General features: G+C 39.2%; 1 protein-coding gene across 2 annotated transcripts in view; it reads left to right on the plus strand.

Annotated features, from left to right (window-relative positions):
- Positions 1-19,359, plus strand: part of FLT1 (fms related receptor tyrosine kinase 1) — a 1,018,969-nt gene that overhangs the window by 609,304 nt on the left and 390,306 nt on the right. For both annotated transcript variants that reach the window (XM_044073267.1, XM_044073268.1), the window contains one exon: positions 17,846-17,981. In XM_044073267.1, coding sequence (XP_043929202.1) covers positions 17,846-17,981 — 136 coding nt within the window. The remainder of the gene's footprint in view (positions 1-17,845; positions 17,982-19,359) is intronic.

The following is a 19,359-nucleotide window of genomic DNA, read 5'->3' on the forward strand; positions in this document are numbered from 1 at the left end:
GGGCTAAATCAGGAGGTGTCTGCACTGGTGTCAGTCTAAATGTGCAGTACAAACACGGGATAAATCAGGAGGTGTCTGCACTGCTGTTGGTCTAAATGTGCAGTACAGACAAGGGCTAAATCAGGGGGTGTCTTGATCCACATTATTGACAAATACAACTCCAGATTTGTTTAACAGTATGATGTCCTGTAGTTCATCCTCATCAGAGTCTCCATAGACAAGGTTCCTTACCATGTCATGGCCAGTCACAGGTCAGCATCTATGACTCATGAAGCTCACCTTACAGTTACCTAGATGCCCATCATCTAAACAAATACCCAATTCATGGGAGACTTAATTACCCTTCTACAGACTGGGAAATGTACACTTCCTCTAACTCACAGGCGCAACATTTCCTGGACTTTATCAACACAAACACCCTGGACCAGATAGTGCACACTCCAACCAGTGGATCAAACATACTGACCTAGTACACACCAACATGGGAGAGCATTGCCCAATTTTTTGGAAGATAAGGCTAATGTCAAAGGCCTCTGACACACCAAGTTCTCAGAAGACTGTAAACTGGTAACTATCATAAACTCACCCCATGACATCAAAATCCTACAAGAGGGTCTAACCCAAACAAATGATGGGTGCCAAAGCCACAGACTAAAGCTCAGTATGAAGAAATGTATTATAGTGCCCTTTGGGAAATTTGTCACCCAAGCTAATTACTCCAACAATATAACATTGATAGGTAGGATTCTGAGAATATATGCAGGCAGAATCTGGCCTTCGACCAACATATAGCCAAGATAGTAAAAAAATCCTTCTATGTTGGCCAACTCATAAGCAAGCATATGGAATCCTGGTCCAAAGAAGTAATAGTACCAGTCTACTCATTATGGCCCTTATCAGACCCATCATTGAGTCCAAAGCCCCCTTTGGCATGTACCTAGCTAGACTCTTGCAACAGTAGGAATGCCCTCACAGGTTCCTCACCATGAGAATCCAAGGTATGAATAACATGTCCTACACAGTTTACCTTAAAGCCCTATCTCTATACTCAGTCTCCTACAGGTTAATGAGAGGTGATCTCTTGCACATCCACAAAACAAAAAATCCTCAGAAACTCTAGATCCAAGGACCTGAACTTTGTCTGCAATATAAATAAAACATGCTGGAGAGACCAATGTGCGTCTCCAAGGATACCTGTATTATGGAATAAGCTCCTCATCTATGTGAAGCAGAGTTCATCCTTGACCCTATTCAAACAAAACCTTGATCACCAGATGGGAAATTGCAAAGTCATCCTGGTGTGGAACCCCATGTCTATGATGGCAGAGGTCAACAGTAAGTAAATTAATCCTCAACTAACATACCCCCCCCCCACATAACCCTTAGCTACCTCCTTACTAACCACCACACAGGCATCCAAAGAAATTGAGGATAAAACTGGGTTGGGTTTCATGGCTAGGTTTGTGAAGACCCTGGTGGCCATTAGCCTAGTATAAACTTATAAACCTATCGTTTGTGACAGACTGAGAAGGAGCTGGAAAGGCAAAGGGGAGACCAAGATTGAGAGACAACTGGTTAACTCATAACAGTAACGTCCTTTCTATAAATTCCAGAACTGGGATCTGGAAAGATAAAGGTTGATGATGCTGGAGCCAGAATGATCAGAGGTACTACTGATTTTTTCTCATATGCAGTCTGGCCAATGGAATCATGATAATCACAAAAGTATGAAACCCAAAGTTCTGAGAAATGCCCTGGCAAATGTCATGGACTGGGGCAAAAGGTCAGGATGTTTTCTCTGTACAAGTCTACTTTGTCCTGGGGGGAGAACCTTTTATAAGAAGGTATACAGAAGTTCTCATAAAAACACTTGGAACAAGCTTCCAACTGAACTAACATCCCTTTCATCCTCTCCACTGTTTAAAAAGCAACTAAGAATCCTCCTAAATTCACAATGGCTATGCCCTTGCAGTAATCCAGACTGACAGCATTTGCCTCTTCCATGACCACCTGTGGTGGCTATTATACCTACTCACTGTTGCTTTCTTTTTCTCTCTATTAATCTACTGAAGAAACACACTTCCTATGGAACCAATACATATATATATATATATATATATATATATATATATATATATATATATATATATATATATAAACCTAAACTGTTTTTTGTATTGAATATGTTTCACAAAAGGTTTTGTAGCCACATATACTCTATCAATAATGTGTATATTGTTAGTATGTAATCACTTTGTAATTTATTGCAATGTCTTGGGCTTTTCTCCCCAGGCCTCCACTGAAAAAGGACATATATCCAGTCAGACTATCCCGGTCAACAAATGTAAACTTAATAAATAAATAAATAAAATAAACACTATTCTGCAAGACAGGATAAGACAAGATTTCTATAAGCTCACTTGAAATCCCAGACTTGAGAAGGAGTTTCTTGATACATCTCAGAGAATCTTGGTAACTGGAAAAAGAGTTTGCAAATATGAGAGAACCATCAAATATGAAACGTCTGCTCCTTGAAGTATGTGGTAAGCTATAACTGGAGCCAGACACATTGTAAATGCCGTTGGTGCAGTCAATAGCCCAAAGTGTAAGACAAAGAACAGCTAATTTGAGCCAGAGTCAAGAAATCTTTAAAAAAAAAAAACATCTGAATTGCTTTCCAATAGAAACATGATAAGCATCTGCTGGGACTACAGTTACCATGAATAACTGGGGGGGGGGGGGGTAACAAGGTTTAGATGGATGACAGTTTGAACTTTGGGACCTTGATAGAGACTGAGAAAGGAAGGGTGCCAAACTGGTCTCTACGTTCCCTCCTTTCTTTGGCACCAGAAAGATCCTTGAATAAAACACGTGATTCAAAACTGGTGGAAACAAGGATATTTAGTTTACAGGATGAGGAGGGGGCTCCCACTGCCATCTATACCCTTGTTGGTTGATTGATAGAATCCAGTTGTCCAAGATAATCTGATACAACTGGGGAAGATAAAGTTCTAGACTGACGGGCAGATCATTAGGGTGGGAGGGGTAGATCTGAAGAGACAAATAGTCATTCTGACTTTTTGGATTGCCCTTGTTTCTGGGTGGCTTTCCCTTTCTTTCTAGTGCCTCCTTGGCATTGAATTTTAGTATCCTTGTTGCTTAAATTGCTTTTTCAAAAAGGGCCCTGAGTTAAAAAGAAAGCTATAGGTGAGACAACCTATTAACTCAGTCATTCCCACATTGTACTTCTGACTGTCTCCTCCACAACAAGGTCAAGCCAGCTACTCAGACTTTTGTCTCCAGAGTACAGACAAGGCACCCCCCCCCCCCCGTTTCACAGCCACTGAAGTGGATTTTCTCCCACTTGACTAACATGGTTAACATTGTTCTCACCCATTGTATCCAACTGCTACTGGCTATAATAAAAACCTTTGAGGGTGTATCAGCATTAGACCCATTGACTGAACATTTTAAATGTTCTCTCACCTTTCATTTTCTTTCACTTTATTCTGCATCTTTTTATTCTTTAGACTATTCTGACATTTTTTACAACCTCATTTAGATTTTTTGTTGCTTTTTTCTATTTTCCTGTCTTTAAAACCATTTTCTTTAGGCACTTCTAGTCCAACTTTTGTTATTTTTCTGTGAAATGAAAAACATTCAGTGCTTTCAATAATCCTATTTTTGTGGTTAGCATAACTCTTATTACAATGCAGACAATTATACAAATTATCAGAGCCCTAAGACTGCAAGTGAATACTGGGATTAACAGATGATTAGTACATTCCACAGTGCAAATTAAGACGAGCGGTTGTGAGTGGGGGGGGGGGGGACAAGTCAAGCACACAGCATACCTGCAAAATGGCCAAAATTGCATGGTATTTAATGCATGCTTATGAGTTCATAATGATATAGAAATGATGAACCCCATGTAAATAAGTCACAAGGGTTATGCAAATAAAGGAACCTAAAATAGCAGAGTAATTCAGAAGTGTACAAAACAGGTGTACATATGACAGTGCATATCTATTTTCAATGCTGTGTTTAATGGTATGCAAAGGGAGTGATGCTAGGAGCAGCACAGCCACATGTGTTAGAAGCCACTGTCAAAGTCAGTACTTACAATGTTGTATATTGCAACCCTCTGCATCTTTGAAGAGGTCTAGACTGCAGCTCTCATATCATCAGCCCTCAGGCCAACTGACTGTGGGCTGTATCTGAGTGATACTGAGAGGCACCTAGCTAAACTGTGTCACCCTCAAGTAGAATTGAGGGGGATGCATGGTATGCTTACTCCTGTGATACAAACCATTAACCATCTTAACTAAAGGCACATTAGAGATATAACAGGCATTGGCCTTACAGATCCTAAACTAATCCCTTGATATAATGTTAAGTTGTGTGGATTAATGCAAATGTTTCCCATTGACAGTGAAGATGAGAACAAACACCACACAGACCATTTATGACACAGCCCATTTCCCTGTGGATCTGGGAGCCATGCAGTGCACACATGTTGCTATCAATGCCCTAAATAGTCCTGAGAACTTGTGGTACATCAACAGGAAGGGCTTCTACTCGATGAAGAGCCAGGTGGTGTGTAACATCAAAGGCATTATTTATAACATATCCATAAACCACTTAAATAGTTCACATGATTCATACATTTGGCACATGTCTGACCTACATATATCAGTGATTACTGTGAGGGGACTTTGCACAAGGCCACTTGGTTTTAGGTGCACATACATGCTAGACAGACAGGTCTATATATATACAGCTACCATGCAAGCAGAAAGCAGGCCATATATGATGCTGTGTATTATATGTTGCAGGCAGTGCTGGATATATCCTAGAGCTTAGGTTGATGACCTTGATGCCACTAGACCATGCAGGAAATGCCCTATAACATAGCCCATGCAGAAATGTGAAATTAACAAAGGGTGTATTCAGACCACCAAGAGGATGCTTTTGATGTCTAAACACCTCAAGAGGAGCACTACAGTACAGATGTAGGTGGCAAGATCTTTGTTGTGTGTACTATGATGCTTAACATGGCATTGTGCAAACAACTGGAGAAATGGCTGAATATCATAGTGGGGTTTTTATACTAATCATAACAGCAGCAAAGGACAGGATGGAGATTTGGGGGAGGAAATGTTATCACAGTGAAGGCAGAAGAGGAACAATATATTACAGCACCGACAAAGGCAGTGGCATCTGACCACAACTATGGGCCATAATACATGCGGTGCCACACCCAGGCTATGTGGAGCAATGCATAAACTGGCCATGCTATGCATCAGATGCTGCCATATTCACACGTGTTAAGGGTGAGTAGGACACAATCGTCAACACTTGCATGGGTGGGTAAGATACAGTGACAGATGACTGCAACACTATAATCGGGGTTAGGGTCATGGGAGATGAACACAGAAGTCACATACTCTGGGAGGGTATGGGGAGTCAGAGATCACAGGGAACATTCTGAATTACTGTTTTCTCAGAGAATCTTTAGGGAGTACCAGATTTTCTGTGACGACCTCCTATTTGTGTTTTTTTTTTCTGGCATATTAAAGTTTTTTTTTTTTTTTTTTTGTTATGGCAATACATAATGGCTAAACTAACTGTTTTTGTAAGATGGTAAGAATTTCTATGTCTTAGCTGACGGAACTAACTCATCCACTCACTCCCTCTCACTAATTAATTTAGTCATCCATTTAGAGGTGTTAAGTTTCTCATCATTTCTTGAGCTGTGCATTGTAACCAACATCTCACAAGTTGTGTTAACTAGAAAGGATTTCGGTAATACTGCATTTCCAAACACAAACACAAGCATTTATATCTCTGAATAGGGCAGATCCCCCACCCCCCAGATGGGTGAGGCCATCCAAAATTGTATCACCCATAATGGGGAGAGGGAGGTGGTTTGATCCAATGTGTAACTGTTACCTGGTTGAGACAGAGATGTCTAGTAGCAAAAGGCCAGTGATGAATATTTTGGACTGGTAAAGAACAAGTAATGCTGCAGCAGGAATTCACTGTGTGTGTGTGTGTGTGTGTGTGTGTGTGTGTGTGTGTGTGTGTGTGTGTGTGTGTGTGTGTGTGTGTGTGTGTACATCCACAATGAGTACATGTGCGTGTGACTGTGTGTGCGTGTGTGTGTGTGTGTGTGTGTGTGTGTGTGTGTGTGTATGACTGTGTGCGTGTATCCACAATGAGTGCATGCGCATGTGACTGTGTGTGTGCGTGTGTGTGTGTGTGTGTGTGTGTGTGTGCGCCCATGAACAAGTGAGTGCATGCATGTGTGTGTGTGTATGTGTGCGCGCACACACAGATCCACACTGTTCACCAAGAAAAGGAGTTGAGGTGCATGATATAAAGTACTCACTAAGATGATGGCCTTCTGATGACAAAATCTTACCTCAGCTACTACAGCTATATGGCCAGTAGGACAACTAAATGAAAAACACCATGATAGGTTACTTTGAGAGGCTAATGGTCACAGATAAAGAACAGATAAAGTCTGAATAAAGAACAGATAAGGTCTGAATTAAAAAATATAAATATGGAAATGTTATCAGCACTTTAAGTCTTTTCATAGACCAAAAGTTTAAAATATATTTGGTAATTTGACAAAAGGGCAGTCAGATTAATTCCTAAAGAAATGACATAAGACTTCATGCAAACCTAACATGGTTCAACAGTACAAAAATGCCACATTAAGGTACAAACATATATATGTTACTTTATTTATGTGCGATAATATAAATATTTTGAAGGTAAGAAAATATGTGCATCCAGTGCTTATTCGCTTACTATGACTGGGCACACCTTTGCTAGCTCCCTGTTTATAGCAGAAACCTTGTAATTGTGAAAGCAGTAAATTAAAAAAAGTAGTGTGATGGCAAAGTGGAAACAACTGAAACTTGTTTTACAATTATTAACATGTTTTTGTGAGGGTGGGCATTTAACACCCCTGCAAGACATGTTCAGACATCTTAGGGACAAGTACATGATTGTTTAGGTCCAACAAAAAGCCCAGGGACCATAGCACTTTGATACTTTGCTTCCAGACAATGAGTATAATCTTTGGACTGGTGTGTTAAGAAAATTATTCCTCTGCCTCATTGAAACATACAGCCTTTATCGACTTATCTCACCTGTCCAAACTCCTGTCCTCCCTACTGGATTAGGAACTTGTAAAGATTACCTCCCTCCCTGAGTTTGGACTCAAGAAGAAAATAGTCAAGACTTTGTTACGGCTTCAAGAGTGGATTCCATCTAGCTACAATTTTGACTGTGCCGCCATTATAGGTAGGACTGCAGGCCTACAATTGTACCTGCACAGGACAGCTTTGTTGAAGCTATCTTTCTTAGAGGAGGAGCTTAGAAATGTCTTTCCAGATACCCCTTTCTTGGGGGAAGTTCTTCCCCTCTCAGGATTTGGTAGATGGCATCTTGAAATGGAAGTAGACCATCAACAGTGTAGATGACTTTTACAATCTACATGCTCCTCCCACATCTTCTAGGATTACTCATACCCAAAAGAGGAAGAAGCCTCTTTACAGACCAAGAAAACACCTGAAAGCATTGTACATGGTTGCAGTGATTCCACATATAAATACACTATCAATTTGGCAATGCAACTGAAAAGAAACATGTTCTTATATGTTGATAATGTCATCATCTGAGCCTCTGGAAACTCCACTTAAGCAATCATAACTACCCTTAAAAGTAATCCAGCACAGTTACAGAATACACTGAGCACATGATCATACCCAGAAATTGAGAAAAATGCCATGTATTGCATATTGCACAGTAGCACCTAATGACTGCTGTGGAATATGCAAAGCTGCTCTTTGGGGTATTCTGTGAGGAAGATTCCATATTCCTGTCTGATCTAAAGATGTGCAAATTGAATCTTTTAAATCGCTGAAAGACATGTATTTGAATTTTCTCATTCTAGGATGAATCATGTGCTCAAGAATACTGGAGAAATGAATTATTAAACTTGTTTGTGAGTATTAAGTTGTGTTGTAGATTATTTCATTTTAAATGTAGAATTAAAACCAATGACGTATGAAACATTGAGGTTTTAAGTTACCTGTGACTTAAGGAAAGCTGCTGGAAATTGCCCAAATGTAAGGCAGTATTGTTAGTACATGCAAAGTATAAAAAGTTGTTTACTTTAAAAAGTGAGGCAGCAATTAATGTACAGAGTCTTGGAAAAACTTTGTAGCAATACAAAATGTGCATTCAGAAATAATAGTGCACTGAGTAAAACTGCTACACTAGCTTTCTGTGAAAGTAAGTCAGGCATTTTTGAAGCATGTGCATTGAAATGAGTGACTATGCTGTGTGATTTAAATCATAGATTAAACAATGTTTGCCTACTAAATGGATATTCTATATTATAGTCCTTCCAAACAGTTCAATAAGTACTAATGTACAGATACAAACCAAGTAATATGCCTGCACCAAGCTGCTTATCCTTTGACTAACAAGAAAAGCCTAATTAAAAAAAATATTGTGGCTTTTAAATGAAACATCTGTGGAAACAGGGAACCCATTGAAATGAGAGCCTTTACATTTAAAGAAAATGATTGATAGCACAAAGCTAATAGCTTTATAGCATGCAGACTTGAATCTTACCAAGTTATTGAAGTCAATTCAGAGTCAGCTGTATTGTGACAGTGAAAAATATGGCTTACATGAGCCACACATTTCTTGCATTTGTGAATTGTCATCTATTTAAAGTAAGTAAAATTCATCATCTTTTCTGAGCAGCTATGTGGGTGCAGTCCTTACTATTTGAGAGTTACAAGCAAAATAAAAGAGAAATGTGTAGCATGTAGAAAGAACTTTCAAATAATGGAACTTTATACAATACTGACACCTACCCAGTGCTGTATGTGGCAAAGTTTATAAGATTCATAAGTAAAAGGCAAGTCTTTTGAGTACTGAACTGTTAATACCAAGGAGCTATTATACCTACAAGAAAATATAGTCTTTGCCCATATGGAGACTTTCTTCAAAAATAAAAGTGGGTCTTTATGGTAGTTAAGTGATAACTTGAAAAAAAATCTCTGTTGTCATTCTACAAGATAGTTTCAAGTGTCTGTGCATAGGTATATATTGTGAATCTGCATTTGTGTGTCTGTGTGTGTGTACATGTTAAACTGGATTTACCAAAACTCTGGTGGCACTTTATGAAACTCTGGTGGCACTTTGTGAAACTAAAACTGTACAGAGAGCTGACTCTAAGAAGATAACCCATCTAACACTGAAGGGGTTCAGTGCCGAGTACTGCAGGAAAGAACACTTTGCATGAATGTAGAAAACTGATTGTAAATTCCCTGTATTGAACCAGTAAGACAGCTGAATGAGTGGCAAAAGAGATAATAAGCAAATCAAAGGAATATATGTGCTGCTGTTATAGAAATAAAACACATGATAAGCTCCCCTGAGATACTGCACCACATGCTTCACAAAAGGAAGTGGTGTTGGCCAACTAAGAGTGGTCAGAAACAGTACAGTGGTACAGCAGAATGAGAAAGCTGATAGGAGCAAGTGGATGTTTTACAATCCACTGCTGTAATTATACTAAGTGAAAACTTATTTGAGTGATGGCTCTTGCTCTAAAGGTTCCAGGATAGCTGCAATAGAGATGCTGATGGACAGAATTTATATATTTAAATTAGAGAATGTTGTTAAGAAACAAGAACTTGTAGAAAAGGTAGTGGATGCTGTTACAGTAAATATACTTATGCAACAAAGGGCTAAGCAAGAACAACAGAAAGTAAATGAGACACTGCCAAACTGCATGGCTCTGCAAACTGAAGTCAGAGCATTAACTGAGAGTGTGGAAAAGTTGATATAGCCAGAGGGTGCTATCATTAATCAGAAAGAATAACAATGTTGGAACAGATGGTTTCTGAAAATGAAAATGAAGAATTTTTTTAAGGTTGTTGTCTGACCTTGGCTAGCAAAAGAAATGTCAAAATAAAACAGTCAAAGAAACATGTGACTTGTCCAAAGGAACCTTTTAACATTGCTTAACAAGTAGGAACTGTAAAATATATGATTAAACCTCAAAGTGTTAAATCAAGTGACATCACAAGTCAAAAACGAAGAGTAAAATGACTTGATGGAATAATACGGTGTCCCTGTATTGGATTCATCCTTAATTAGAACTTAATTACACATAAAGTAGATATTTACTCTTCTTCTCGGCTACAGTGTTTTCAGAATTATTCACCCAGAATATTAGCATGTCTTAAAAAAACAGAAGCTTTCAAAGTCATCCCATAAACTTGGAAATCTTTACTCTCTGTTTCTACTCTGAATCGAGCATACTATTCACTGTGTTATACTATGAGTGCCTTCCCTATAAGAGAACCCATTATTTTCTGTATGTTTTTTCCCTCCATGATTGCTGACCATCAGTTTCCCTGTTATGAGCCACAGCCCATTTGTTTCCTATCAGTGAACAGTGACCCTGAATCAGACAAGAGCCAGCTGGAAGGAATCATAATCCATGCAGGAATGAAGGTCTTTATTACCTGCATTTAACCATAAACCATCAGCTGTTTATGGATGGCCTTCATCATGGACCATTCAGACTATCAGTCCAAGGAACCCACAGGAGTAGGCTAATATCACCATTAATCCTCTTCCTGCCTGCTGTCACTCCTCTCATTTCCACAAATATTGACTTGCAAGACTTTACTTGGTCATACTATGCCCTCTCCTTATATGTGCATATTTCCACATCTATGATATCACCAGTTATGGATCACAAAGTCCACATCCTCTAATCCATGGGCATCAGTGTTGAGCAAGCCTCTGCTTGCACAGAAGTAATCAGCCAACTAGAAACTACATCTCCCTCAGGTTGGAAAACCAATGTAAGTCACTCACTTCTTCCCTCTCCTGCTCAGCCCTTACAGCAGCTGTATGACTATTCAAACTCAGGTCATATAGGTTCATATGTTCATAGTGTCATAGGTGTTTACTGCTAATGACCACAAGGGTCTCTTTAAGCCTGGCCAGGCATAACAAATCACTGACAAGTTATGTTACCCTTGGGAGATGAAACATTTACAGGATGCCTGTGTCCATTAGAAACATAGTTGCCAAATCAGGGATGAATTTCCTGTTCGCCATCCAATTGTCCAAGTTACACTTGATTTGGGTTAGGGAGGAACTCTGTTTCACATGTATGAGAAGCCTGTTCCAGAGAAGGGGTAGTCTTTGGGATACATACCTGTCTCTCCAGCAGGTCCTATTTATGTCACAGGCAAGGTTTAAATCTTTAGAGGTAATTCTGGCACTGTTTGTTTTGTGGATATGCAGGAGGTCCAATAGAGTGGGGTCTGACAATGCCTTCTATGGCAGGAGTAGATCTCCCCTCAACAGCTTATAGGCAACAGAATACAGGGATAGGACCTTGAGGCATCTGCATAGGACATTTTCCTTATGCCCTGTATTCTTTTACCATGGAACCTCGGGTGGATGTTCCAGTTGTTCGATATGTCTGGTTAGGTACACACCAAAGCAGGCACTGTACTCAATGAAAGGTCTGATGAATGCCAAATACAATGGAACAATGACTTCCTTGGACCTAGATGCCATAAATGGCCCATAATTAGGACTTCATTCTTCTATGTCTCTCAGTATGGTTTCTTCTTAGAAGGTCATCAATCTGGAACACTGTCATAAATTATCCCAGACAGGCAACCAAATTATCTTCTTTTACCAACCAATTTATGGCCCCTCTTGACCAAGAAGTAAATTGTTGTTGCCCATATCATGTAACAAAGTGCAGTTATTTAAATGTGCTTTTCTGAAATCTGTGCTTGAGTTTGGCAATACTGCTATTTAATGTGTGTTTTCTTAATGGACGGTATTGAGCAACAGTGATGTTGTGTACCCTTTAAGATGACCTAATACGGTTCTCTACTTGTCTGATATGCACAGTACTCTTACGTTGAATTACTCTGTAACTACTTCAAGATTTAAAAAATAATGTTGTGATCCAGATCACTTATCTGCAAAATAAAAAAAAAATGAAATAAAATAAAATAAAATAATAAAATGGTGATTCTTTGGAAGGTTATGATTGTGCTTCAACAGAGTGGCTGGATAGTTTCATCAGATGGGTACATTTAATTTGATCAAATTGCATTTCACTGAATCTCATATGACTGAATACACATTTTACTGAAAGCACAGTTGATTGAATCATCATTTAAAGAAAATTGTAGAAGGCTGTAAAAAAACATTGTGGGTGCAATTTTGGATCTTAGGAATTACAAGGCAAATTTGTACCTTGCTAATGCCTACTGTTACGCTGTAGCCCCATCTCTAGAAATTTGTATTTTTTTTACCAACAATGATTCATTGTTTGAGGAGTTTTCTCTGTTTCCCATGGTTGTGCAACCGTGGAGATAGTATATATAAGTAAGGAGTATAAAGGGAGACATAACTCTCTGCAAAAAAAAAAAGCTTTTGGAAGTATATTTAGTGTATATGGCATTTTCTATGACATGATTCTGCAATGTGTTTTCTATCACTTTTGTCATCACAATGAACAAAACATGCTGGAGGGATAGGTTCCTGACCCAGAGACTCCCCAGACTCTGGAATAGACTGCCCATACATGTCAAGCAGAGTGCCTCTTTGGCCCTCTACAAAAGGAACCTTGATGATTGGATGGGAGATAGGAAATTCACCCCGGGGATCATGTCAGTCACCCTGCTAGACAGGGGTCCAGGGAAGTAAATACTGTGGAAAGAAATAGCCAGGGAATTGTTTTGGTTAGGCATGTATAGGCCATAGGGCTGATAGCCTAGTACTAACCTATGAACTTGTGCCATGTTTTTTTTTTTAAATTCCGTGAAATGAGTATTTCAATTAAATTATATTTACTCCACACAGCATAATGGACACCTTTTGTCAGAATGGTATCTGTAAAGTTGAGGCCTTTGATTCCTTCTGAGCGGACATCTCCAATACAAGGTAGTGACATTTGGGCTTCCCCCAGCATCCAGTGTTGCCAAGGTGTTGGTCATGGTAGCCTTACAGCAGAAGAATGTCCATGTGTTCTTCTGTTTAAATGAATGGCACCTGGTGGCCCCATTAAATGACTGTGGTTGCTTCTCTGGAATGGGTTCTTTCCCCTGGAAGTAATCTCTGGAGTCACCATAGTACGAGAAAAGTCCTCTTTGATCTAACATCTAGAACTGCATTTATAGACAATGAACTGTATATTCTGCATTGTTAGTCATTCCAGCCAATAAATGAGGCCCAGAAAGCCATGAACTTCATGGTTTAGGTGATGACACAGTGCAGTTTCAATACTTAGATGGTTTCTGAAAGTGATAATGAAAGGGTTGAATCTTACTGCAACTTCCTGGCTTCATGGCCACCATGATCTGCATGGTGCCATGTGCACATTTAAGGATGTAGGTGCTACAGGGGGCAGGGGAGGTGTCAGTAGTTGCAGAGCCATCATCTGTTCACAGATCTGCTCCAGGTGTCAGACTCATACCTCTGGGCCCCAGGGATAGTGAACATTTCTCATCAAGCTTCAGGGGAATATCACATTCCTGCAGCCAGACCCATACCAGGTCCTGCTACCAGATATTTTGTTGGTGGGATGGGGAGCTCACTTCAGTTCCACCACAATTCCAGGGTCACAGTTTTCACTGAAGAGTGTATTCTGCATCAACCAGGTGGATCTACACGCTGTCCTCCTAGTCTGCAGGACCTTGGAGAACAAGATGCATCTGGGGACGTTAATTTTTCATTTCAACAGCCAATCCATTTTTATGTGATAGCTAAACAAGTAAGAAGACACTGAGGTGTACCCCTGTGCAGCGAAACAGTGCATTCTTGCAGCGGGCCATAGATATAACCATAACAGTCTTAGCATTTCACATCCCACTAGAAGTGATCCTAATGGAGGATTCCCTCATCCTGTCATTCAGTCCCACTTGCTGTTGAAAATACAGAAGTTCTGTCTGGATCCGATCCTCTAGAAGTAGAAAACCAGAGACTGATCCATTCTGATATTGTAAGAAGACAGTTCTCCATCTTATCTCCTCAGGTCAGTAAGGCAAGGGGGGATTGCAATGGCTACAATCTCCATCTTATAAAAAGGGAGTTTTTGCACAATTGTTATAGCACTATGGTCATTTGCAGATGATAGGTCCTTCTCAACATCGATAAAAGAAGCCTTTCAGGAGCTCTCTTCACTGATCTCACCAAAGCTTTTGATCTTATTAACCACCTCCTCACTTCCTGCAATAAACTGGACTTTGTTTCAGCACTGACACTTGGTTCTAAGATTTCTTAACAAATAGGCATTTCAGAATCAAAACTGGTTCATCGGTATCACCACCACCACCCCTTACCAAAGGAGTGCCCCAGGGCTCTAAACTCCCCTCTGTCTTGTTTTTAGTCTTTATTAATAAACTGCCCTGCATCCTCCCTAATCTTCCTATAACTCTTTATGTAGATGACATAGTTATCCTTTGATCCATTCCTTCACATACAGCTATTCAAACCCAGCTTCTGTCTGACCTCTGTTCCCTTAATACTTGGCTAAACTACCATAAGCTACTCATAAACTCCTCCAAAACAAAACTATGATGTTTGGAACCTCATAGAAACTGAAAAAAAACTTCCTAAAAATTTCAACATCACAGATCTCACTGGTATTCATATAGAAACAACCACATCCTTTAAATATCTAATTTTATCACTGGACCAGTTACTTAACTTCCATAACCCTTGCTTAATTAAGTGTAAGCAGGGGTTACCAGAACTTGTCGGAGATTTGTGATGTGTGGCTAGGCTTAAAAAGGCCCTTGTGGTTATTAGCCTAGTCAAGACCTATTAACCTATGAACCAGAGTGAAAACATTAGGAAGATGATCAATTCTCTTATTGTTTTCTGATCCTGATAAAATACCTGTCTCTCTCTCCAGACCAGCTAGAGCTGCAATAGGCAAAGGAATTCTCCTTGCTCAAGTTGAATACGGGTTCTCCATCATAGCCACAGCCTCTAAAAAAAACTCGTCCACTCAGTCCATTGAAAACAAAATCTGTTGACTCATTTCCAACTCTGCCTCCCCTCAGAACTCTTCTGTATCACCCTCTCCAAAGCCAATTGCCTTCCAGTCTGCTACAGAGTTGAGCTACTCCTATGGTTTCGTCTTTTCAAACTACTTCACCCAGTTGCCTTCCAACATCTTCCTAGGTTCATGGATTCATAGATTAGTACTAGCTAACTGCCCTTGTGGGGCATTTTATGCCAAGCCAATTAACCCATGCGAGAATCAAATCTTGCACCTTGTGTCTGTAAGGCAAATATCTTATCCATTATGCCAAATCTCCTTCTAGCTGGCAAACTCCATAATGATACCTCCTCCCATACAATCTCCATAACCCTTCCCAAATAACTCCCTCATTACAAACCCTCCAAACTTAATTGCCCTTCTCCATTCTTGTCCTTCTCCTTTGCTCCAAGGGGAGAAGGCCTGGCTGCCACCAGTCACCATGAAAATGTTTCCCAAATGAACTGCAATCTACTAGAAATAAGAATGTCACCACTTCATACGTCTTTACCACAGCCTCTTGGTCTGCAGGTCAGAGCCCAGCCTCTGATGTTTAGTCCATTGGCTGTCTTCTGGCTCATTCTGCTCTGGTGGATTTATTTTGTGGGATTCAACCCAGCTGTTGCCCCACAAGAAGGATCCCTAATAGATATAATACTTACATTTTTACCATATCAGACGTTTTGTGCGGGGATGCTCCTTGTTAAGTCCCAGATTCTCTCTCTGTCTTACTGTCCTTATGTGCTTGGACAGCCCTAAACTCCCAGCATCAACTGTTGGAGTAAACTGGTCTGATAAAGTATATATTTGTACAGGACTTGATGGCAGTGTAGGTATGAAATCTTCATTGTTATTTCTTGATTTTATAGAAGTCTGCTAGCTCAGTAGTTGGAGGTGAACTGGCAGGCTGATGAAGTAGGTGCATTCGTATAGTTGGCTCATGACTTCATGGAGTGTTTTGGTCTTGGATGCACACTGATCCAAATGTAGGACCTTCTGAAAAAACAGGTTCTGAATTATAAATGATGATGAAGATAAATGTCATTCGCTGACACACCTAGACGGGTTTCCTCATAACTTAACTGATGCGGTAAGAATGCGCTGGTCATTTTATCCCCCTTTATACCCATGTGATGAGATTAACTGTTCATTTCAGGAAACAAAAATAGAGATTAACTGTTCATGTCAGGAAACAAAAGTAGTATATTCACTGACTTCTCATGTCAAACCACGTAAGTCAGAATTCACAAGAGAATGGCCCAGACAGGCATTAAGGTTTGGTTTGCTCATATCTAATGTATAACATACAAAATAAAAGAGCAGTGTAAAACATATAGATGACTGCAACATCATAGTCCACGTAACAACATTAAAAGCCACAAACAATTTTTTATCTATACACTTTTTGTTTTTAGGTTTGTTGTGCTACATCATCTTTATTACCTAGAACTCAATGCAAATGAGCATTAATATGGCATATTAATGCTGCATGAATGTCAGTCTTTACTAGCCTTTACTACATATTCTTAAAATAATAGCCAGTTATTTTATTTGTAAACCTGTATACACATATAAGTTTGCATCTCAGATTGGCGTGGTATCAGAAAACAACTATGAAAGACCTAGCACAGCTGCTTTAACATGCATATAGCTAAGCATATTCTTTCAGATCTAAAATGCTACTCTTAAATCACTTACAGACTTATAAATACTGTATAGGGTATACAGTAAACAATGCTTGATACGTTAACAGAAGATCATTTTAGAGTTATTGCATGTATCAGAATTCTGAGATCTAAGTATAAGAGTTTAATTTTTAAAATATGATCAATTCCTTTTGCTGTAAGCATGAGTCATATCTTTTTTCAATGGATATATTTTACTATTTTCGGGTTAATTTCAGAACTCACAAGAAAAATATTCATTATTACAAAGTTGCTTTCTGCATGTATCTTAACATATGTACAAATCTGGCAGTTAGCACAGAGAATTAATGCTATGAAGCAAGATGCTTACTGTAGTCAAGGGAGCAGGGCACGATTCCTTTCACCTCCATTTGCCTAGTCTGTGACTTTGAACAAGTCACTTCCCAAACAGTGCTCCACAGTCACCCCCAAAAAGTGACACGTGCTCAGTGAACTTACCCTGTCATCATATGAATAAAATAAATAAATATGTTGCTTGAGTATAATTTAGTACACTATTTTAGCTGAACATGTGGTTCACCTCTTTTACATTTCTTATAAAATAAAATGAAATGAACTTTCATGTGCTTCACTAAATCACAAAGTATGTCTTAGCTGTGAAATCATTAAAAGCGAAAAGCATAAGCTGAACTCGACGTGGGAAATGTCCTGAATTAAAGTTCATGTTAACCAAACAACATCAATGACTAATTGAAGAAGAGTGCCTGGTTCTGGCAGAGAAACACGATTATTTGGGACAGCGAACAGCTGACAGACAAAACCTAATGAATGAAATTGGTTTCAGTAAAAAACGAGACACAGCGATTGTCTTGTTGGAGCTCAGTGAACCTTAGTGTTTATTTGGGAAGCATGCATTATGATTCTAGGAGCTGTCTGGTTTGAGTCAATCAAATAACACGACTTCATAAAACTGCTGTAAGGTAACACACACACACACACACACACACACACACACACACACACACAGACACCAAACATTTCAGTTTATGTAACTTTGTGCATCTTTTCCTTGTAGCCTGGCTTTCCAGAAGTAAAAACTGACTACCTCGCCATCATGATGGACCCCGAAGAAGTACCTCTGGATGAGCAGTGTGAATGTCTGCCATATGATGCAAACAAATGGGAGTTTCCACGGGAAAGATTAAAGCTAGGTATGAAATATATATACCTGATAGAGATACTATTAAAATCCTTATGCATGTATGTATTTATTTTACGCATGTTATCTGGGAAGTCCAGCTAGGAGATCCTATTTCTAGTGCATCCCACAAACAGAGAGAGAGAGAGAGATTTGCAGAGTTCAGTTTTATATCTATACTGGAAGACAGAAAGTAGCTTTCAGATCCCTGTTTTGAGTACAGTCTAGGTAAAAGGCAGTTACTTAGTATAACTGGTATACAAACACACACACACACACACACACACACACTACAACCTCAGATGTTTCTCCCAAATACCCCTGTCCCCACTCCAAACCCTACAGACCAGACTAGACTTCAGAAACCACCCTTTCCATCTTTGTTCCTAAAATATGGAAATCCCCACTCCTCATAAACCAATAACAATCACTCTTTCCCACCTTCAGAGATGAATCTTTTTCTCCATAACAAATCAAACTGTACTTGCCACACAGCAGGCCACATCACGTAAGGGTCTCTCAACCTCTGCCCTTACTCTGTCTCTCAGCTCACACCCCTTAACTTCATCTCCCCAATCCTGACTCTTGTTACCCAACAGCATTTCCACAATGATGTAAACCTGATATATTATAATGTAAAATTGTAAAATGTAGATTTCGCTCATAATTGTTGCTCTGTCTTATTAATTGCTACTGTACAGTTTTTGTTATATATTGTTACATTCTGTAATGTTTTTGATATGTACAACTAACTGCCTCTCTTTTACACCTTTTTCTTCTTTGTGAATTAAATTTCACCTGGGCAATACCTACAAATGGTCAGTTGTGATCAGTGTACTGCCCCAGAAAGCAAATGTAAAATAAAATAAATTATTTTATAAACAATGTTTTACAAATATAGGGCCCGCCCTTTCTTAAGATATCAGACGCTAAGAAAAACATTAACATACTGACACAGGTAAACCCATGGCATATAAAGACTTAATTCACACAACCATCTCCGGCTATTCTGTACACTAATATTACCAATCAAAACAATTCTGAATCAATTTAGAAAACTACACTGAAATGACACAATGTAACCTCCATGGCTATGTTACAGAATTACGTAAAATAGCACAATGCTTACAGCCCATCTTTTGTAATCCACATAATCTGAAATAAACATATACCCTAGAGGAAATCATATGAACAGCTGTGATTCATTATGAATGATTAAAAGTATAGTAATGACCTTCTAAATTTCGTAACCCACTTTCTAGGAGAACTGCAGACTTTTGCTGCATGACTATTAATAACAATGTAAAAGCGCAAAAAAAAGGAATAGTAAACCCAAATTCAGTAGTGTAAGTAAGGTGAATCAGCACATTTTGGAGACTAAACATCTGGAG

Source organism: Protopterus annectens, chromosome 5.part1, assembly GCF_019279795.1.
Source record: "Protopterus annectens isolate FY-2018-M chromosome 5.part1, PAN1.0, whole genome shotgun sequence".
Classification (NCBI taxonomy): domain Eukaryota; kingdom Metazoa; phylum Chordata; order Ceratodontiformes; family Protopteridae; genus Protopterus; species Protopterus annectens.